The sequence below is a fragment of the Pavona decussata genome, unplaced genomic scaffold (genome assembly GCF_977016875.1).
Source record: "Pavona decussata unplaced genomic scaffold, jaPavDecu1.1 SCAFFOLD_219, whole genome shotgun sequence".
Lineage (NCBI taxonomy): Eukaryota > Metazoa > Cnidaria > Anthozoa > Scleractinia > Agariciidae > Pavona > Pavona decussata.
In genome coordinates, this window is record NW_028145624.1 from 2,802,501 (window position 1) to 2,824,802 (window position 22,302).

General features: G+C 37.7%; 2 protein-coding genes and 1 pseudogene across 4 annotated transcripts in view; 2 read left to right on the top strand and 1 right to left on the bottom strand.

Moving 5' to 3' along the window:
* Nucleotides 1-2,149: 2,149 nt before the first annotated feature.
* On the top strand, nucleotides 2,150-8,700 carry LOC146459519 (putative G-protein coupled receptor No9; annotated as a pseudogene). The gene is made up of 3 exons (XR_014857915.1): nucleotides 2,150-2,776; nucleotides 2,882-3,407; nucleotides 8,520-8,700. The product of XR_014857915.1 is annotated as a putative G-protein coupled receptor No9 (transcript).
* Nucleotides 8,701-11,815: 3,115 nt separating this feature from the next.
* Nucleotides 11,816-12,943, top strand: LOC146459520 (octopamine receptor beta-2R-like). Its single transcript, XM_085089436.1, has one exon. It carries the CDS (start codon nucleotides 11,972-11,974, stop codon nucleotides 12,917-12,919), a length of 948 nt encoding a protein of 315 aa, XP_084945562.1. The 5' UTR covers nucleotides 11,816-11,971; the 3' UTR covers nucleotides 12,920-12,943.
* Nucleotides 12,944-17,100: 4,157 nt separating this feature from the next.
* LOC146459521 (uncharacterized) overlaps nucleotides 17,101-22,302 on the bottom strand; it is a 181,777-nt gene continuing 176,575 nt past the window's right edge. For both annotated transcript variants that reach the window (XM_085089431.1, XM_085089430.1), the window contains exons 3-6: nucleotides 21,735-22,201; nucleotides 20,173-20,817; nucleotides 19,116-19,315; nucleotides 17,101-17,627 (exon numbers count right to left, since the gene is read on the bottom strand). In XM_085089431.1, coding sequence (XP_084945557.1) covers nucleotides 17,529-17,627; nucleotides 19,116-19,315; nucleotides 20,173-20,817; nucleotides 21,735-22,201 — 1,411 coding nt within the window. In that variant the 3' untranslated portion in view covers nucleotides 17,101-17,528. The remainder of the gene's footprint in view (nucleotides 17,628-19,115; nucleotides 19,316-20,172; nucleotides 20,818-21,734; nucleotides 22,202-22,302) is intronic.

Consider the following 22,302-nt stretch of genomic DNA (forward strand, 5'->3'; position numbering starts at 1 on the left):
CGCCTATCTTTTCGGAATTAACTTGTGAGATGCGATCTGTCAGATAAGTTCTAATTACTTTAATGTTAAGTAAATATTGAAAATCTTACAAATGTATTTTAGTGAGATTACCTAAAAAAGAATTTAAAAAAAAGCATAGATTGACAAAAGGAAAATAAAGCTCTGTTTGCTTAGAAGGTCTGTTAATTTCGTCAGGGGCACAGTGAACAGACCCGGTTGAGAGTTCAAAAGAAAGCCAAACAACAAAAAAACACACGAAGGAAATATGGAAACGTTGTAGCAAAGGAGAAAATTGTGAATAAATTCAAGGTAAATCTCTCTACCACACGTTATTAATCATCAGTTTTCTGTTTTCAGCTAATAGATCAACTTCTGTTTATTAAAATCTAGCTTTGGCTATGAGAAAGTTCTTTCGATTGCCGAACCAATCAAAAAAAGTTGAAAACGATAAGAGTTCGATTGGGTTCGATTGATTTTTAGTTCGGATTCGTTCAATTGCCTACACCGGGCAATCTGTTAATGCTGTAAATAATCTGATAGTTTTACAAGAGGTGAAGTTTTGCCAAAGGTGTACTTTATAATACACCTGAGGACTCTTTGCCATTGCGTGTTTGTAACATAGAGGGTAAAATTTTCTTAAGACTATCGAGGCACTTCGTTAGACAGTCTGTACCGGCCCGGAGTAAAACCACTTACCCATAAGCAAAACGAACAAATAATTAATTCATTCGTTCAAGCCTGAATTTTTTTTTCAGGCTTTCTTTTCGTAACTGCTTAAGTTGCGTACTCCAATTAATTGATTCACCTGCACTGTGAAGCTTTTTATCGCTTGAAAATCACACGAACACAGATCGATAAAAAATAGCAAACGGTGGGTCCAAAGAAGGAACTTCCAGAGTAATTTCTTTCACTGAATTTGTTCGGTTATCGTTCTTTGGAAGAAGCCCCAGCGAGGTGAAAGCACTTGGTCACGGCCATGAATGATTTCAGTTTTTCAGCCAAACAAATTCGATAAAGGTTTTAGCTTTTGACACGAATCAGTAATGTTTTGCTGTTTCTTGCAGGAAACGAAAGTTCACCTTCGGAATTTCCTTTATAGCTGTTGCACTTGATTTCCAAGTATTTTTGGCACAAACAATCCGGCTAAATGAGTCAAACTAAAGAACTCAGGTTGTTGTTCTCAGGGCACAAAATGAAGAAACCAACTAAACGTAGAAATGTTGTGCTCAGCCAATCAGAATCAAGTAGTTTCGCCGCTGGACGAAATTACGGATGAGTATAATTTTGCTCTCGATCGGCGAAAGGAAAATTTAGAAAAAATAAATGCCTCTGTTTCGACCAATCAGCATTGATTAATTGTTTTAACAGCTTTATTGACCATTACACATGTTACATACAGCAAAATAAACAGCCAGAAAGAAATGAAAAAAGAATGTGATAGGGTCAGAAGGGGAGGTGCGAACGGGACGCGAGGACCCATGCGAGGCACCTCCCATAATACAAATAATAATTAAAACACGATCAACCAAAAGACGCTAAAAAAAAACTAGGGATGGCAGGGGCAGGATCGTACAATTGACCAGGTACAGGGTTAGAATATGTCAAAGTGATTCTTCAAAAGGTTAAACATGTGCTCAGTAACAAAGTTTCGGAAGGAAGCAGTAGTTGAAAAACTAGTGGGGGATGAGAGTTTACAGATATAGTTCCAAAGCTTAACAATACGATTAAAGTACGACGCATGAGAAGTGCTAGTTTTACATACAGGAGTTTTAAAGTTATAAGGATTACTTAGTCTGGTTCGGCCGTGAGAGACAGCAGAAACAAAATCATAAACATTAAGATCAGTAAAACCTTTCCGACATTTGTAAAATAAACCAAGATCTTTGAGTTCGCGGTCAAATGCCCCCTATGTTTTGCCCCCTATGTTATGCTTTTCTATTAACGAATGTGAAATAGTACGTGTTTAACAACGTTACCAAGGAAACCAACCAATTTATATCAAATTAAAATATCTTGGCACGTATTTAGTCTATTTACATAAGGCAGGTGGTTGAGCGAACGTCGATATACCTTCTTGACATATTGAGCTTCTAACTTAATTCGTGACTTTTGCAAAATAAGAAAGAGAAAAGCTGACTCGAGTCATAGAGTAAGTCTTCGGCTTGGCAAGACGTTTGGTACGATGAAGTGGTTCTACATAATTGGTTGGTTTCCAACCGCGTTTGCAATTCTCGGAAACGCTTTGGTGATATATATCATTGTAAGAAGATCAACACTGCAAACGGTCCCCAACTGGTTTTTTATGTCACTTGCGGTGGCTGACTTTGCAGTTGGTATGCTATTTTTCCCGTTAGATTTTTTCTGTAACTTTCTCGAGGTTTGTCCGAAAAATAACATGGGATTCGACGTTGCCATCCTTTTTATTTATTCATCCATAACCAACTTGTGCGCAATGACCGCTGATCGCTACGTTGCCATTGTGAAACCTTTGCGATATCAAGTGTGGATGACTACGCGTCGATCAGCTTTTGTCATCGGAATAACCTGGATTTTTACATTTATGGTGGATTTCATACCAGTTGTCTGTGTATGCTTGGGAAGATGTGAACAAAAGAACAAAGCCATTGGGTTAACAAGGCTAATATTTTTAACCATACTGCCGTGTTTCTTTCTGATTGTGGCTACTGCCTAAATACTCCTCACTGCTCGAGCACAAAGGCAACGAAATGTCTGCCTGGAGGCGCAGTTAAAATTCAATCGGCCAGATCATCGACTGGTTCGAACAAAACACTTTTCCTCCACAAGGATTATTGTAACTATCGTCGCCATATTTTTCTTTTGTTACAGTTTTGAGATATAATGTTTTGGTCGGTACTTTTTTAGGCCTTTTGACCCCTCGTTAGAATTCAGACACTTACTTAACTTGTTTATCGTTATGAACTCGGCCGCAAATCCCATTGTATACGCTTTTCTTAAGAGAGATATCAGGTTGGAATTGAAGCTTTTTATTTTAAGGCGTAAGAGAAGTCACCAAGACGCGGATATCTCCATTGAATTGGAAGCTTTGAACAGACGAGTTCGTGCAAACATTAGAAACACCTAGAAAGAGCTGGCTGATTCCAAAATATAACACTAAACATTGTTGGAGTAACTGACGACAGTGAAAAGTTTGAATATGAGCGGAATTAATCAGTCTTTTTCATTTAAACAACTGGCCCTCGAGGCAAAAATAAAACTTAGGTAAACAAATGCACCCGTATACACACCAGAAAATGAAAATGCGGTATATAAAAAATAGAAAATAGAAAATACAGTATATAAATGCATTACCATTACCATTACTTTTACACCAAAAAAAAGAAAGGAAGAAAATCATGAAAAAACCGAACAGAAATATAAGCGAAAAGGTACGTTTATAAATAAATGTTTCCATCTATTTATTAACACAAGTAAGAAAAAGGATGAACAAGTAAAATAATTAAATTAAAACATTCAATTTAATTCAGTATCAGATAACATCTGGTTTTCCAAAGTCCTTAGGTTCAATTTCTATTTTCTTTATTGTCACATGCAAATACAGGGGAAAGACAAAAGTTAAGGAAAAGAAATAAATTACTAAAATTATATTAAATTGCCATTGTATGTTGTCTTCCTTGTGGTTTTCTTTAATCTCGTACATATAGATCTTTTCCCCATTCGGTAGAAAAAACTGGTTTTCAAAAGTCATTTCCTCTTATTTTTGGCGTACAGCCGTTCCTCATGCCCACTCCTTCCGAGAAATTTGCGCCCCTTGTTGCTGTTGTTTGTTGCTAATTACTATTTCCGATTCCCCAGCTCTACGAAAAAATGTTCTTGAGCTCAATTTATGGGAAAGTGTAACGCAGGTCGTCACATTTTTGGCATTCCTCAACCTTTTCTGAGGACAAAAAGGATTCTATCCGTAGCGACCCTTGGCGCTGTTGGACTGAATTATATGGAAATCTAAACTGAGAAAATGCTCAAGACGACAAGAAACACTTCTAAGATCCATTAGGAAAGCTGAAAGTTTTCACGTAATGTCAACACAGAGGCATGAAATTAGTCCGATTAAAGGTCTATGCATGATGGGGTATTAACGCCAGTTAGTTAAAAAGGGAGCCATTGCTCAGTTGTCAGTTAAAGTTTTGGTGGTTTTTCATTATCAGTTCCTAGCTAATAAATCAAATTCCGTACATTAAAATCCTAGCTTTGGCTACATGGCTTAGGGGAAAAAAAAAAATAAATTTTAATTCTTTTTGTTTAAAGTTGAACGATTAAACTGAGGAAATGCTAAAGACCGCAAGAAAAACTTCTACGATCCATTAAGAAAGCTGAAGGTTTTCACGTAATGTCATCACAGAGGCATGAAGTTAGTCCGATTAGAGAGTATGCATGGTGGGGGTATTAACGTCAGTTGTCAGTTAAAAAGGGAGCCATTTGTCAGTTGTCAGTTAAATTTTTACTCGGTTTTTCATTATCAGTTTACTGTTTTTAGCAAATAAATCAACTTCGGTATATTAAAATCCTAGCTTTGGCTTAGTGGCTTATGGGAAAAGAAAATAAATTTGAATATTTTTGTTCAAAGATGAATGATATGATTAAATCATACTCATTTAGTAATTCTTGTACCCATAGTGAAACTAAATGTATTTCACTTCTATAATTATTGGAACAGTAATAGCCCATTTCGTTTTTCTGTCAGATAAGTGGAGAAAGAAGAAGTCTTTCTCTGTAGCATGAAAGCCATAGGTATTAAAACATGAAAGAACTTCTTGTTCTTCTTCTGAACAAACCAGAAACGCAAGCGAACGAACAAGCGGAAGCCCAAACAAACGAACATCCCAGCGAGCGAACGGATAGCCGAATGGCCTTGTTAACGAACAAACGGTCCACCGAGCGCTCGCCGGCGTAAACGAACCAACGAAAAACTGAGTGACCGAACCCCCGAAACTAGATGAACAGTTGAACAACCGAGTGGACAGTTCTTTTGCTTGCAGTCATTGGTCTTTATAAGGATCGATTTTCTGATATTCTAATGCAAACTTTAAAGCGCCTATCTTTTCGGAATTAACGAGTGAGATGCGATCTGTCAGATAAGTTCTAATTACTTTAATGTTAAGTAAATATTGAAAATCTTACAAACGTATTTTAGTGAGCTCACCTAAAAGAGAATTAAGAAACAGCATAGATTGACAAAAGCAAAATAAAGCTCGGTCTGCTCAGAAGGTCTGTCAATCTCGTCAGGGGCACAGTGAACAGACCCGGTAGTCAGAGAGTTCAAAAAAACGCCAAACAACAACAAAAAAAAACCCACACACACAAAGGAAATATGTAAACGTTATAGCGAGGGAGAAAATTGTAAATAAATTCAAGGTAAATCTTTCTACCACACGTTTTTCATTATGAGTTTTCTGTTTTCAGCTAAAAAAATCAACTTCGGTATATGAAAATCCTAGCTTTGGCTAAGAGAAAGTTCCTGTTCGATTATGTTCGATTGCCGAACTAATCAAAAAAAAGTTGAAAACGATTGGAGTTCGATTGAGCTCGATTGATTTTTCGTTCGGATTCGTTTCATTGGCTTCGCCGGGCAATCTGTTAAAGCTGTGTATAATCTGATGGTTTTACTAGAGGTGGAGTTTTGCCAAAGGTGTACTTTGTAATACACTTGAGGACTCTTTGCGATTACGTGTGTATAACATAGAGGGTAAAATTTTCTTAAAACTATCGAGGCACTTTGTTAGGCAGTCAGTCCAGGCCCGTAGTAAAAACACTGACCCATAAGCAAAACGAACAAATAATTTATTCGTTCAAGCCTTCAGTGAATTTTTTTTAGGCTTTCTTTTCGTAACTGCTTAAGTTGCGTACTAACTGCGAGGATCTTTCTTTCTATTTAATCTTTCATCCGCAGTTCAAAATATATGTTTCATATATTTACATTCCAAAAATTCATCTGTTTCTTAGGGTACAAAATAAAGTACAGAGAAAGGTTGATCGTACATAATACAAGTTTAATACTTGAGCAAGCTAAGAACGATTATAATCCAAATGTTAGGCCTCGATTATCTGATTCACCTGCACTGTGAAGCTTGTTACCGTTTGAAAATCACACGAACACAGATCGATAAAAATAGCAAACGGTGGGTCCAAAGAAGGAACTTGCAGAGCTATTTCTTTCACTGAATTTGTTCGGTTATCGTTGTTTGGAAGAAGCCCCATCGAAATGAAAGCACTTGGTCACGGCTATGAATGATTTCAGTTTTTCAGCCAAACAAATCCGATAAAGGTTTTAGCCTTTGACACGAATCAGTAATGTTTTGCTGTTTCTTGCAGGAAACGAAAGTTCACCTTTAGGAATTTCCTTTATAGCTGTTGCACTTGATTTCCAAGTATTTTTGGCACAAACAATCCGGCTTAATGAGTCAAACTAAAAGAACTCGGGTTGTTGTTCTCAGGGCACAAAATGAAGAAACCAACTAAACGTAGAAATGTTGTGCTCAGCCAATCAGAAGCAAGTAGTTTCGCCGCTGGACCTAATCAAGGGTGAGTAATTTTGCTCTCGATCGGTGAAAGGAAAATAAAGAAAACATAAATGCCTCTGTTTCGACCAATCAGCATTATTTAATTTTTTTAACAGCTTTATTGACCATTACGCCAGAAAGAAATGAAAAAAAAAATGTGATAAGGTAAAAAGGGCAGGTGCGAACGGGACGCGAGGACCCATACGAGGAACCTCCCATGATACAAATAATACTTAAAACACGATCAACCAAAAGACGCTAAAAAAAACTAGGGATGGCAGGGGCAGGATCGTGCAATTGACCGGGTACAGGGGTAGAATATGTCAAAGTGATTCTGCAAAAGGTTAAACATGTGCTCGGTAACAAAGTTGCGGAATTTAAGGAAGCAGTAGTTAAAAAACTGGTAGGGGGTAAGAGTTAACAAATTTAGTTCCAGAGCTTAAAAATACGGCCGTGAGAAACAGCAGAAACAAAATCATAAACATTAAGATCAGTAAAACCTTTCCGACATTTGTAAAATAAACCATAATCTTTGAGTTCGCGGTCAAATGTCCCCTATGTTTTGCCCCCTATGTTATGCTCTGTCTTTAACGAATGTGAAATAGTACGTGTTTAACAACGTTACCAAGGAAACCAACCAATTTATATCAAATTAAAATATACTGGCACGTATTTAGTCTATTTAGATAAGGCAGGTGGCTGCGCGAACGTCGATATACCTTCTTGAGATATTGAGCTTCTAACTTCAGTTAATTCGTGACTTCCGAAAAATAAGAAAGGGAAAAAGTGCTGACTCGAGTCATAGAGTAAGTCTTCGGCTTTGCAAGACGTTTCGTACGATGAAGTGGTTCTACATAATTGGTTGGTTTCCAACCGCGTTTGCAATTCTGGGAAACGCTTTGGTGATATTTATCATTGTAAGAAGATCAACACTGCAAACGGTTCCCAACTGGTTTGTTATGTCACTTGCGGTGGCTGACTTTGCAGTTGGTACGTTTTTTTCCCATTAGATTTTTACTGTAACTATCTCGAGGTTTGTCCGAAAAACAACATCGGATTAGACGTTGCTATCCTTGCTATTTACTCATCCATAACCAACTTGTGCGCAATGACCGCTGATCGCTACGTTGCCATTGTGAAGCCTTTGCGATATCAAGTGTGGATGACCACGCGTCGATCAGCTTTTGTCATCGGAATAACCTGGATTTTTACATTTATGGTGGATTTCATACCAGTTATCTGTGTATGCTTGGGAAGATGTGAACAAAAGAACAAAGTCATTGTGTTAACAAGGCTAATATTTTTAACTATACTGCCGTGTTTCTTTCTGATTGTGGCTACTGCCCAAATATTCCTCACTGCTCGAGCACAAAGGCGACGAAATGTCCGCCTGGAGGCGCAGTTAAAATTTAATCATCCAGATCATCGACTGGCTCGAAGAAAACACTTTTCCTCCACAAGGGTTATAGTAACTATCGTTGCCATATTTTTCTTTTGCTACAGTTTAGAGATATACAGTTTTGGTCGGTACTTTTTTAGGCCTTTTGAGCCATCGTTAGAATTCAGACACTTACTTAACTTGTTTATTGTTGTGAACTCGGCCGCAAATCCTATAGCATATGCTCTTTTTAAGAGAGATATCAGGTTGGAATTGAAGTTTTTGATTTTCAGGCGTAAGAGAAGTAACCAAGACGCGGATCTCTCCATTGAATTGGAAGCTTTGAACAGACGAGTACATGTTCGTGCAAACATTAGAAACACCTAGAAAGAGCTGGCTGATTCCAAAATATAACACTAAACATTGTTGGAGTAACTGACGACTGTGAAAAGCTTGAATATTGGCGGAATTAGTCGGTCTTTTTCATTTAAATAACTGGCCCTCGAGGCAAAAATAAAACTTAGGTAAACAAATGCACACGTACACACACCAAAAAAGGAAGGAAGAAAATCATGAAAAAACCGATCAGAAATATAAGCGTAAAGGTTATATAAATATATGTTTCCATATCTATATTAACACAAGTAAAAAAATGGATGAAGAAGTGAAAGAAATAAATTAAAACATTCAATTAAATTCAGTATCAGAAAACATCTGGTTTTCCAAAGTCCTTTGGTTCAATTTCTATTTTCTTTATTGTCACATGCAAATACAAGGGAAAGACAAAAGTTAAGGAAAAGAAATAAATTATTAAAATTATTTTAAATTGCCAGTCTATGTTTTCTTCCTTGTGGTTTTCTTTAATCTCGTACATAGATCTTTTCCCTATTCGGGAGAGAACATCTGGTTTTCAAAAGTCATTTGCTTCAATTTCCGGCGTACAGGCTCCTCATACCCACTCCTTCCGAGAAATTTGCGCTCCTTTTTGCAGTTGTTTGTTGCTAATTACTATTTTCGATTCCCCAGCTCTACGAAAAAAGGTTCTTGAGCTCAATTTAAGGGCAAGTGTAACGCAGGTCGTCACATTTTTGGCATTCCTTAACCTTTTCTGAGGACAAAAAGGATTGTATCCGTAGCGACCCTGTGCGCTGTTGGACTGAATTATATGGAAATCTAAACTGAGAAAATGCTCAAGACGACAAGAAACACTTCTAAGATCCATTAAGAAAGCTGAAGGTTTTCACGTAATGTCATCACAGAGGAATGAAATTAGTCCGATTAGAGGTCTATGCATGGTTGGGTATTAACGCCAGTTGGTTAAAAAGGGAGCCATTTGTCAGTTGTCAGTTGAATTTTTGGTCGTTTTTCATTATTAGTTTCCAGCTAATAAATCAACTTCGGTATATTAAAATCGTAGATTTGGCTACGCGACTTAGGAGAAAAACAAAATAAATTTTAATTCTTTTTGTTGAAAGTTGAGTGATTAAACTGAGGAAATGCTCAAGACGACAAAAAACACTTCTAAGATCCATTAAGAAAGCTGAAGGTTTTCACGTAATTTCATCACAGAGGCATGAAGTTAGTCCGGTTAGAGGGTATGCATGGTGGGGTATTAACGTCAGTTGTCAGTTAAAAAGGGAGCCATTTGTCAGTTAAATTTTTGGTAGTTTTTTCATTATCAGTTTTCTGTTTTCAGCTAATAAATGAACTTCAGTATATATTAAAATCCCAGCTTTGTCTACGTGACTTAAGGGAAAAGAAAATAAGTTTTAATACTTTGGTTCAAAGATGAATGATATGATTAAATCATACTCATTTAGTAATTGTTGTAACCATAGTGAAACTAAATGTATTTCACCTCTATTATTATTTGAACAGTAATAGTCCATTTCCTTTTTCTGTCAGATAAGTGGAGAAAGAAGAAGTCCTTCTCTGTAGTATGACAGCCATAGATATTAAAACATCAAGGAACTTCTTATTCTTTTTCTGAGCAAACCAAAAACGCAAGCGAACGAAAAGCGGAAGCCCGAGCGAACGGACATCCGAGCGAGCGAACGGATAGCCGAATGGCCGAGTTAACGAACAAACGGTCCACCAAGCCCTCTCCGGCGAAAATGAACGAACGAAAAACCGAGTGAACGACCCCATGAAACTAGATGAACAGCTGAATGACCAATGAGATTGGACAGGTCTTTTGTTTGCAGTCATAGGTTTTTATAAGAATCGATTTTCTAATATTCTATTGTAAACTTAAAAGCGCCTATCTTTTCGGAATTAACGAGTGAGATGCGATCTGTCAGATACGTTCTAATTACTTTAATGTTAAGTAAATATTGAAAATCTTACAAATGTATTTTAGTGAGCTCACATAAAAGAGAATTAAGAAACAGCATAGATTGACAAAAGCAAACTAAAGCTCCGTCTGCTCAAAAGGTCTGTCAATATCGACCGGGGCACAGTGAACAGACCCGGTAGAGAGTTAAAAAAAAACGCAAAACAAACTCAGGAAGGAAATATGTAAACGTCATAGCGAGGAAGAAAATTTATGAATAAATTCAAGGTAAATCTCTCTACCACAAATTTCTCATTATCAGTTTTCAGTTTTTAGCTAATAAATCAACTTCGGTATATTAAAATCCTAGCTTTGGCTACGAGAAAGTTCCTGTTCGATTGCTGAACCACTCAAAAAACAGTTGAAAACGACTGGAGTTCGATTAAGTTCGATTGATTTTTCGTTCGGATTCGTGTAATTGGCTACGCCGGGAAATCTGTTATGTTGTGTATATCTGATAGTTTTACAAGGGGTGAAGTTTTGCCAAAGGTGTACTTTGTAATTCACCTGAGGACTGTTTACGATTGCGTGTTTATAATATAGAGGGTAACATTTTCTTAAAACTATCGAGTCACTTCGTTAGACAGTCAGTAAAAACACCCACCCATAAGAAAAACGAATAAATAATTCATTCGTTCAAGCCTGAATTTTTTCAGGCATTATTTTCGTAACTGCTTAAGTTGCGTACTAACTGCAAGGATCTTTCTTTCTATTTGATCTTTCATCCGCAGTTCAAAATATATGTTTCATATATTTATATTCCAATAAATCATCTATTTCTTAGGGTACAAAACAGACTAAACGAGAAAAGTTGATTAATACATGAGCAAGCACAGAACAGTTATAATCCAAATGTTAGGCCTCAATTAATTTATTCACCTGCACTGTGAAGCTTTCTACTGCTTGACTGAATCACACGAACACAAATCGATAAAAATAGCAAACGGTGGGTCCAAAGAAGGAACTTACAAAGGAACCTACTGAATTTGACCTGCCGTCCTCCCATGAAAAGGGCACTGTTATTCAGTTGTTCGGTTATCGTTCTTTGGAAGAAACCCAGCGAGGTGAAAATACTTCGTCGTGGCCAAGAATTAGATTGATTTCAGTTTTCCAAAACCGATGAAGGTTTTAGCCTTTGACACGAATAATCTTGTGCTGTTTCTTGCAGGAAACGAAAGTTCACCTTTAGAGATTTCCTTTATGGCCGTTGCACTTGATTTCCAAGTATTTTTGGCACAAACAATCCTGGTTAAAGAGCCAAACTGAAAAAGCTCGGGTTGTTGCTCTCAGGGCACAAAATGAAGAAACCAACTAACGATGTGCTCAGCCAATCAGAAGCAAGTAGTTTCGCAACTGGACCAAATTAGGGGTGAGTAATTTTCGTCTAGATTGGTGAAAGGAAAATTAAGAAAAATAAATGCCCTCTGTTTCGACCAATTAGCAGTAATTAATTTTGCCCTCTATGTTAATCTCTTACTTAAACGGATGTAAAATAGTACGTGGTTAACAACGTTACCAAGGAAACCAACCAATTTATATCAAATTAAAATATACGGGCACGTATTTAGTCTATTTACATAAGGCAGGTGGTTGAGCGAACGTCGATATACCTTCTTGACATATTGAGCTTCTAACTTAATTCGTGACTTCCGCAAAATAAGAAAGGGAAAAAGTGCTGACTCGAGTCATAGAGTAAGTCTTCGGCTTAGCAAGACGTTTCGTACGATGAAGTGGTTCTACATAATTGGTTGGTTTCCAACCGCGTTTGCAATTCTGGGAAACGCTTTGGTGATATTTATCATTGTAAGAAGATCAACACTGCAAACAGTCCCCAACTGGTTTGTTATGTCACTTGCGGTGGCTGACTTTGCAGTTGGTACGCTATTTTTCCCATTAGATTTTTTCTGTAACTATCTCGAGGTTTGTCCGGAAAACAACATAGGATTCGACGTTGCCATCCTTGCTATTTATTCATCCATAACCAACTTGTGCGCAATGACCGCTGATCGCTACGTTGCCATTGTGAAGCCTTTGCGATATCAAGTGTGGATGACTACGCGTCGATCAGCTTTTGTCATCGGAATAACCTGGATTTTTACATTTATGGTGGATTTCATACCAGTTGTCTGTGTAAGGTTGGGAAGATGTGAACAAAAGAACAAAGCCATTGTGTTAACAAGGCTAATATTTTTTACTATACTGCCGTGTTTCTTTCTGATTGTGGCTACTACCCAAATACTCGTCACTGCTCGAACACAAAGGCAACGAAATGTCCGCCTGGAGGCGCAGTTAAAATTTAATCAACCAGATCATCGACTGGCTCGAACGAAACACTTTTCCTCCACAAGGGTTATAGTAACTATCGTTGCCATATTTTTCTTTTGCTACAGTTTAGAGATATACAGTTTTGGTTGGTACTTTTTTAGGCCTTTTGAGCCATCGTTAAAATTCAGACACTTACTTAACTTGTTTATTGTTGTGAACTCGGCCGCAAATCCTATAGCATATGCTCTTCTTAAGAGAGATATCAGGTTGGAATTGAAGTTTTTGATTTTCAGGCGTAAGAGAAGTCACCAAGACGCGGATCTCTCCATTGAATTGGAAGCTTTGAACAGACGAGTTCGTGCAAACATTAGAAACACCTGGCATGGGATGGCTGATTCTAAAGTATAATACTAAACATTGTTGGAGTAACTGACGACTTGAATATTAGCAGAATTAATCTGTCTTTTTCATTTAAATAACTGGCCCTCGAGGCAAAAATAAAACTTAGGTAAACAAATGCACACGTACACACAGCAAAAAAGGAAGGAAGAAAATCATGAAAAAACCGAACAGAAATATAAGCGAAAAGGTTTTAAAAATAAATGTTTCCATCTCTTTATTAACACAAGTAAACACAAAGGATGAACAAGTGAAAGAAATAAATTAAAACATTCAATCAAATTCAGTATCAGAGAACATTTGGTTTTCCAAAGTCCTTTGGTTCAATTTCTATTTTCTTTATTGTCACATGCAAATACAAGGGAAAGACAAAAGTTAAGGAAAAGAGATAAATTATTAAAATTATATCAAATTACCAGTCTATGTTTTTTTCTTTGTGGTTTTCTTTAATCTCGTGCATAGATCTTTTCCCTATTCGGGAGAGAACATCTGGTTCTCCAAAGTCCTTTGCTTCTATTTCTGGCGTACAAGCTTCTGATGCCCACTCCTTTCAAGAAATTTGCCTTCGTTGTTGTTGTTGTTTGTTGCCAATTACTATTTTCGATTTCCCAACTCTACCAAAAAGGTTCTTGAGCTCAATTTATGGGCAAGTGTAACACAGGTCACATTTTTGGCATTCCTCAACCTTTTCTGAGGACAAAAACGATTTTATCCGTAGCGACCCTGTGGGCTGTTGGATTAAATTATTTCGAAAGCTAAACTGAGAAAATGCTCAAGACGACAAGAAAGACTTCTAAGATCCATTAGGAAAGTTGAAGGTTTTCACGAAATGTCAACACAGAGGCATGAAATTAGTCCGATTAGAGGGTATGCATGGTGGGGTTTTAACGTCAGTTAGTTTAATAGGGAGCCATTTGTCAGTTGTCAGTTGAATTTTTGGTCGTGTTTCATTATCAGTTTCCAGCTAATAAATCAACTTCGGTATATTAAAATTCTAGCTTTGGCTACGCGACTTAGGGGAAAAACAAAATAAATTTTAATTCTTTTTGTTCAAAGTTGAATGATTAAACTGAAGAAATGCTCAAGACGACAAGAAACACTTCTAAGATTCATTAAGAAAGCTGAAGCTTTTCACGTAATGTCATCACAGAGGCATGAAGTTAGTCCGATTAGAGAGTATGCATGGTGGGGGTATTAACGTCAGTTGTCAGTTAAAAAGGGAGCCATTTGTCAGTTGTCAGTTAAATTTTTACTCTGTTTTTTATTATCAGTTTTCTGTTTCCAGCTAATAAATCAAATTTGGTATGTTAAAATCCTAGCTTGGCTACGAGGCTTAGAAGAAAAGAAAATAAATTTTAATATTTTTGCTCAAAGATGAATGATATGATTAAATTATGCTCATTTAGTAATTCTTGTACCCATAGTGAAACTAAATGTATTTCACTTCTATTTTTATTTGAACAGTAATAGTCCATTTCCTTTTTCTGTCAGATAAGTGGAGAAAGAAGAAGTCCTTCTCTGTAGTATGACAGCCATAGGTATTAAAACATGAAGGAACTTCTTCGTAATGTTTTAATACAGCTTTTAATTGATTAAATATTATACAACTGAACAAACCAGAAACGCAAGCGAACGAACAAGCGAAAGCCCGAGCGAACGAACATCCGAGCGAGCGAACGGATAGCCGAATGGCCGAGTTAACGATAAACGGTCCCCGCGAAACTAGATGAACAGCTGAACGACCGAGTGGACAGCTCTTTTGTTTGCAGTCATGGGTGTTTATAAGGATCGATTTTCTGATATTCTATTGTAAACTTAAAAGCGCCTATCTTTTCGGAATTAACGAGTGAGATGCGATCTGTCAGATAAGTTCTAATTACTTTAATGTTAAGTAAATATTGAAAATCTTACAAACGTATTTTAGTGAGCTCACCTAAAAGAGAATTAAGAAACAGCATAGATTGACAAAAGCAAAATGAATCTCCGTCTGCTTAGAAGGTCTGTCAATCTTGTCCGGGGCACAGTGAACAGACCCGGTAGAGAGTTCAAGAAAACGCCAAACAAAAAATCACACGAAGGAAATATGTAAACGTCATAGCGAGGGAGAAAATTGGGAATAAATTCAAGGTAAATCTCTCTACCACACGTTTTTCATTGTTAGTTTTCTGTTTTCAGCTAATAAATCAACTTCGGTACATTAAAATCCTAGCTTTGGCAACGAGACTTAGGGAAACAACCAAATAAATTTTAATTATTTTTGCTCAAAGCTGAATGATTAAATCATACTCATTTAGTAATTCTTGTACCCATAGTGAAACTATATGTATTTTACTTCCATTACTATTTGAACGGTAATATACTATTTCCGATATATTAAAATTCTAGCTTGGCTACGAGGCTTGGGAGAATAAAACAAACAAAAATTAATTATTATTATTATTATTCATCCCTGTACCTCAATGTAATTTCTTTTCTTTATTCCCCCAAGCCTCGTAGCCAAGCTACAATTTTAAAATATCGGAAATGCTCTATTGACATTGTGTATTTACCTGTTGATAAAAATGTGCTTTTGCTTTGAAGCATATGACACATCGGAATAACAAAACCAAGCGATTAAAATAAAATATACGGGAAAGTATTTATATGCATGTACGGCAGGTGCACGAGGTTGAACGAAGTCGATGTACCGTATTTTCTCGATTAAACGGCCCAGGCGTTTATTTAAAATTCGGCAGTTTTGACCCGGCGTTTTTTCGAGGCCGGCGTCCGGCGTTTATTAATGAAATGCGATTTTCAGCCATTTTTCCACATTGATTTATTGTTACCGATCCTCGGAAACCTAGGGGCAGTTTGTCAGTGCTGGACAATTTTTCCCTGGATTACCCGGAGTTACAGTATTATGGTACCGTACATACGGCACGTGTACAATGTTGCAATCAAGATTTGTATCACTAACAAACAGCACATAAACAATTTATGAATGATGTAGGAGCAAGTAGATGATATGAGTACAAAGTTTTAAGTTTATAAACGGTAATGTCGCCAACGTCCTCCTCGTTTGTGTCAGCCAATGTGGGCAAATAATTTAAGTTTTAATTACATGCCAATACACGCCGGGGCCCCGATTAAACGCAGCCGGCGTTTATTTAAAAATCGGCAGTTTTGACCCGGCGTTTATGCGAAGCCGGCGTTTAATCTAGAAAATACGGTACTTTATTGCAAAGTTTTTCTAGTTCCTAATTATTGTGCAAGAGAAAATAAGGGACAGAGAGGGAGATCCCTCAGTATAGGCCTTGGGATATGTGAATTTCAATTAAGCTGTTTTTCGACGTCGTAAAAGCGGAAGTCTGTTTCCCGAGATGTCCGCAAATGTATCCAGACGCCTGTAAGTGCCACTACTGAATATTCAACAGCCGCCATTACACAATCGGACGTTGGCACGCTCCGATGACTTCCTGTGAACGTCACACTGACCGTTTGCGGACGTCTTGGAAAGCCGAGTTCCGTTTACCCGAGGTCTAAAAATAAATTAAGTGAAATTCACATATCCCAGCCAACGCCCCTAGTTTCCTTCTCTGTCCCCTTATTTTCTCTTGATTTGTGCATCCGAAAGTAAAAAAAAAAAAAAAAAAAAAAAAAATTAGAAAAACTGACTCGATTCACCTAGTGAGTCACCTACTTAGCAAGACTTTTCGATGCCATGAAGTGGTTCTACCTACTTAGTTGGTTTCTACTGAATTACGTTTGCACTTCTCTGAAACCAATTAGTCTGCGTGTCAAGCTTCTTTCTTCTTGAAATAATAAACATAACCAGGCTGAATACGAAGACTAACTGGTATATCAAGTCGTTCGCAATGCCGGCCGAATTTTGTAGTTGTTGCGCATGCATGCCCGCCACTTTCCAGTAAACTTCTTCTGCCGATATTTTGAGCTTTTTCAAGAAAACAACATATCGACCTTATTGCAGTCTTTGCTCCGCCTACTTCAGTTATTTATCCATAACCAACTTGTGTGCAATGACCGCCGATCGCTACGTTGCCATTGCGAAGACTTTAAGTATGCAGTGTGGATGAATACGCTTAAATCAGCTTTGTTACAGGAGTAGCATGGTTAATTCTTCATTTAAGGGGGATTTCATCCCAGCTGTCTATGGACGAAATGGGAATACGAGGCGAGAAACAAAATGACTGTGTTGTTCAGGGCTGATTTTATTTTCTTCCTGTTAGCATTTTCCAAAATTTAAACCTATCTAGACCGGAAGTTGGGCGCCGATTCTGTCGGCGGCAGGTAAGCGCAAAGCACCATAATTGAACGAAAAGTAATCTAAAAAAATTAATCAACTCTAATATGAACAGTTATATGAAAAATGAGAAAAGTACCTTTTCTTCTTGATTTTCAAAAGCGTTTTTCCATTTTCTGGAAAAGGCTACCTGTCAAAAATAGGTTGCCATGGTAACATCAAAGTCAATGGACACTAACCGACTACACCAAATTGTTCACGGATTAAATTTCTGGAAGAGTCAGGAAGTTCATGGCATTTGCTCAAATATTAAATAAAAAAAGTTATCCAGGTTCAAAGCTGCATGAAGAATCCGCTCTCCCCCCCCTAGTCTTAGGGTTAAATTTTGTTAGTTTCATTTTGCTTAGTTTCTTGGCGCACTTCATGAAGCAACACCCTTTTGGTTTCTTGCGATGTTATGGTCTGGCTGTTCTTGTCCTGTTGACAAGAAAAGTAACGTTGGTCAGGTGTCAGGTGTCAGGATATGATATTATAAATTAATATTACTACAACATGAATACTTATTTATCGTCTTTTAGTTATTTAACCTGTGAACATCCCAACTGTGGGTTGAACTCAATTATTTACACTAAATACAGTAAGGAATGAGCTTATAAAAGCATCCATTTTTTTTAATTCTAACTTATTTAGAGTCAAACGATTGAATCCTCAGATTCTAACTTAAAGTGCCCATGAAGTAAAAAATTCTTGTTCTAATATAATAGCTCATTATTTTCTGATTCTTAATATGTAGGTTTTAGTCGGAAAAAAAATTCACAACGTAATATAAATCGAACCGAAAGTCTTAAATTTGGCGCCTTAAAGTGTCTCCATCTTGCGCGCGAACAAAACGATCGTATTACAAAGCTGTGACGTAGGAAATACTTCAGAAGTGAGAAGTAAACAACTTTTCGAGGCATTTGCTACGTCATCAGCATTGTCCTGAGCAAAGACTCGTTCCCAGTCGACGGGATACGATTTAGTGAATTTTGAGTTTATTTGGAGGGCGAAAAATGTCGGTTTAGTTGATTTTGTCAATTGTTTTTTGTGATTTCGTAATCAAGACACAACAAGCTTCAAAAATACGAAAAAAATTACTTCGTAGGCACTTTAACTACGTCAGAGTTTTCATTTATTCGGTATATTGAATGTTCATTTGGTATTTCAAAGAGTTCCAGAATACAAGTGAGGTCACAGCCAGTATACACAACCTCAATTGAAGCTGCTGCACAAAATTAACCAATCGGAGCATGCTAAATGGAATCAACCGTTCAGTTATAAAGAAATGACCAAATTGGTGGCATTCTGAATGTTCAAAAATTTAAAAGCATCATCATGAAGGTATGACCTTGGTTAGCGAAGATTCTATTATAACTATAGTCTTCAAATCTGAAAAGGAACTGCTGTGCATTGTTTTAACATCAGAAATGTATTTGGTTTTGCCATTTGTCAGAACTATCTGTAGCAAACAACGGTTACGCTACAATGCCCGCGGCATTAAGGACTGGAACTCTTTACCATAAGACGAAAGAAACGTGCTTCAATCGCTATCTTCAGGTCGAGCTATTTTAACATCTCTGTTATGTAATCCTGTTGGCCGTTTCATCGAGTTATATTGAATTGTAAATTATCGAATTCATCCATGTTGTTATGTTGTTTCTTTTATTTATTTTGCTAAGGCCCCATCTGCAAACCGCCTTTCATGAAATAATTCCTTATAAAATAAGAAGTAAATGAACGTCTGCTCAATTGGGGGTAGTCATTCAGCGTCTTTCACTCACAAACTTAACTTTCGTGCAAACTAATCCCACTAAGGGGCCAAATTGGAGTTCCACCCAGAAATGAAATCTGTTCAATAAAATTTCAAGATAAAACACAATTAATATGGTAGTATTCCAATACTTTCAAATGTTAAATAAAACGAACCTCATGGGAGAAAATGTAATCATCTAAATCCAAAACGGTGTGAAGTCCTATTCCTCTTCGGACATATCGAGAGTGGATTGGGCAGCAGTTTAGGAGATACGTTGCCATGGCGATTGTCTGGCCAGTCCAACAGAAGTGAGTGGTTGACGTCACGTGGCATTCCTCCATCACCTCCATTTTGCTTTTAACCCAGAATGTTCCTTAAAAATAATAAACAAAATCATAAAAAAACTTATTTAAACGGCCGCGGAATTACTGTGAAATCCTACATTCAGTGACTTGAGAATCAGTCCCTTCGCAGTCAAAATCAGACGTCAACACCAAGTTGAGCGAAGCTGCCGCAACGCATTTATGTTGATCAGAAGGGAAGATCTCAAAGAATCATACTCGGTTGAGCGCTATATATTCTAAAGGGGAAAATAAATTTTGCCTATTTGGCCTGTCTTCTTTAATACGCTACCTGACATTTTGAAGAAAATGTGGTATCCGAATAAATGCATTGGGATGATGCATATTTAGCTCATTGAAAAAACAGACGAGATGTTTGAGAGAAAACGCTACATTTCGGTCTTTACGCCACCATTTTCAGGCATAAACTGCTGTGGCTTACAAAAGAAACTGAAATGCAGACAGTATAGGAAGTAGAGTATGCGTTTTATAAAAAAGGTATAGTTGAATTCAACCTGGTAACTGCCCAAAACAGCATATTTGCCGAAAATTGAAATGTGCTGTATTAAAAGAGGTTTGAAGAGTCCCGAAGCGGATATGACATGGTGAAAGACGGTTGAGAATCCCACGTGCACTAAGTTGAAAGCCATGCTAGGAACTTATTAACGTGTTCTTACGCATTTATTCGAAGCATCCGTCATCTTCTTCTACTCGCAAGCATACTATGTGATACAAAAAAGTCCTTGATTTTGGTAAGTGTACCAAGAACCAATACGCAAGACCCGTCTTCCACCAGTACAGCGACCGGTTTCAGTCGAGCCGTATTGTTCAATGGCCTTTATTACAAGTAAGTTCGTGAAAAGCCCTACTTAAAGCTTCCCGTTGTTACCTTGCTTTCCTGGCCCAACAACTGCCTCGAGTTTATGTGGAACCATGCCCTCGTCCTTAAAACCATCCAAACTGAGTAGCGCCGTGGAAACTCTCTTCACCGTGTCAACGTCATCATCTTTTGGAAAGAATTTCGGTGAGGCAAGCTGAACAATACGAACAGCTTCTCTCAGCTTTCCTTTCTCAACACATCTGCTAACGATGCCTTGCCATTCCTCTACCCTTCTCTCTGGTACCAGCAGTATAAGCTCTTTATCCTTCATTGCTGTGACAGCCTTTACGACCGACAACACGCTAAAACTGTCTTTTGATGCCCTCTCATCTGCTGCTACTATGGCAACAGAGAAAGCATGGCTAAGAGTCATGGCTGCTTTTGCGAGGGCGTTGGCTGTTTCCTCCTTCAATCCATTTTCGGCGTTTGGGGAGTTCTTCTGGATAAAATACTTCATCTCAAGTTCTTGAATTTGTTCCAAGGCTTTGTCAGAAATCAAGGAGGCAAACACAGGCTTTTCTGATATGAAAAGCACTCGAGGTCTTAGCAAACCGTGTTTCGGAGGGTGCATCTTAAAGAAGTCTTCCACTTTGTGATCCGTTATAAACACACATCGGTTTGTTTCTGGGCCTAATCCTATCGCAAATGATAAGTCTAAAACAAGTCAAACACAAAGACTTATTAGTAAATATTAGACTGAAAGATATTTCTAACTGCACACCATAAATCCAAAACCGACGTAGAAAGAACAAAAAGCGAAAACTCATAGCCGAAACAGGTCTAATTGTAACTGGCTCTCATGAGCATCGGAAAATGGTTGCGAGAGCGATATCCTTGGTTAATTCTTACAAGTGACATTAGTTGTGTTTTGAAAAATTAATGGGGTTAACTAGTTTGGTACGCAGTTCAGAGCCGCTCCATCTTTACATTAAATAAAATACGTATTTAACCAAACAGCTTCGCATGAGTTGAGAGCGAACTACATAAAGTGAAGCTTGGTGTTAAACTACGGAAGGTAATGTTAGTTTCAAACCAACCTGACCTTCTCAGTGCTGATCATGTAGTTGATAATCTCATTGGAAACGTCGTGGGAATATTGGGTCGTTAATATCGTGTAAAATATCAGAATAAGTTGATTGTAATGAAGTATCCCAACATAATACTTGTCGAGTTGCCTAAATAAGATATTGTCATACTCAAAACTTCTGTCGGAATTAATCATTCCCTGAAACTGGAAAAGAGGGAAGAAGATAAATAGAAACCACGAATTTTATCTGTGTTGTATTACTCTGTGCACTTTGTTTTCTTGATTTCTAAATCATGATAAATTAAATTTTTCTTGCAATAATGACATTTGGGATCGAGTGCTTACGCTTATCTCTGTCACCCCAGTGAATAACTAGTGTCAAGCTCAAAACTTAAAGGAACTCCAGGTTTGGGGGGAGAAAATACTGACCCAGAAACCAATGGAAAGAATCTTTGTATACATGTTTCGTTTTGAAATTGGTCACATCGTAAGACTTCTTCACAGAATCAAAACGAAGAATCACATTGTGACGGTGGCCACTTACTTGCGTCTCGTAAGGCAAGTGCTGCTGTTGTACCGCATGCCCAAAATAAACAAACGTCTCCGTCTTCAACAACAGGAGGATCGTCAAAATCAGGGTTCGAAAAATCATTGATACCTATCCAGCAAGGATGGCCAATGTGCACAGGCGCTCCATGGACAAGGTGCAGGTCAACAGTGGCTTCGACAGCTTTCTGTACCAGATTCCGTGGAAATGGTCGCATCGTTACGACCAACTTAGCAGCAAATGGTCCTACTGGATAGCTTGGTATTGTAGTGATGTATCCCGGCACGTCACAATCAGCGGCAATATGGCGAAGAGGAAGCCCGTATTTACTCAGCGCATGCTCAAACGAGTAGCTACAACCAAGGTAGAATGAGACGAGATTGCCGAATGGAATGTCCAGCAAATCGGGAACTACGTTAGAGTAGCTTCCGTTTTCGATGACGGAGTACATGGATAAGTCAGTCCTAAAACAAAGTATACCTTTGTTATCACGACTATCAAGTGATGATTAATTAAGAAACGTCTTAAATTATGACAAGAAATTGCAGCAGCGGTCACCTCATAA

What these genes read in the sequence shown, in the direction of transcription:
- LOC146459520 (XM_085089436.1), top strand. Translation starts at nt 11,972, where the DNA reads ATGAAGTGGTTCTACATAATTGGTTGGTTTCCAACCGCGTTTGCAATT.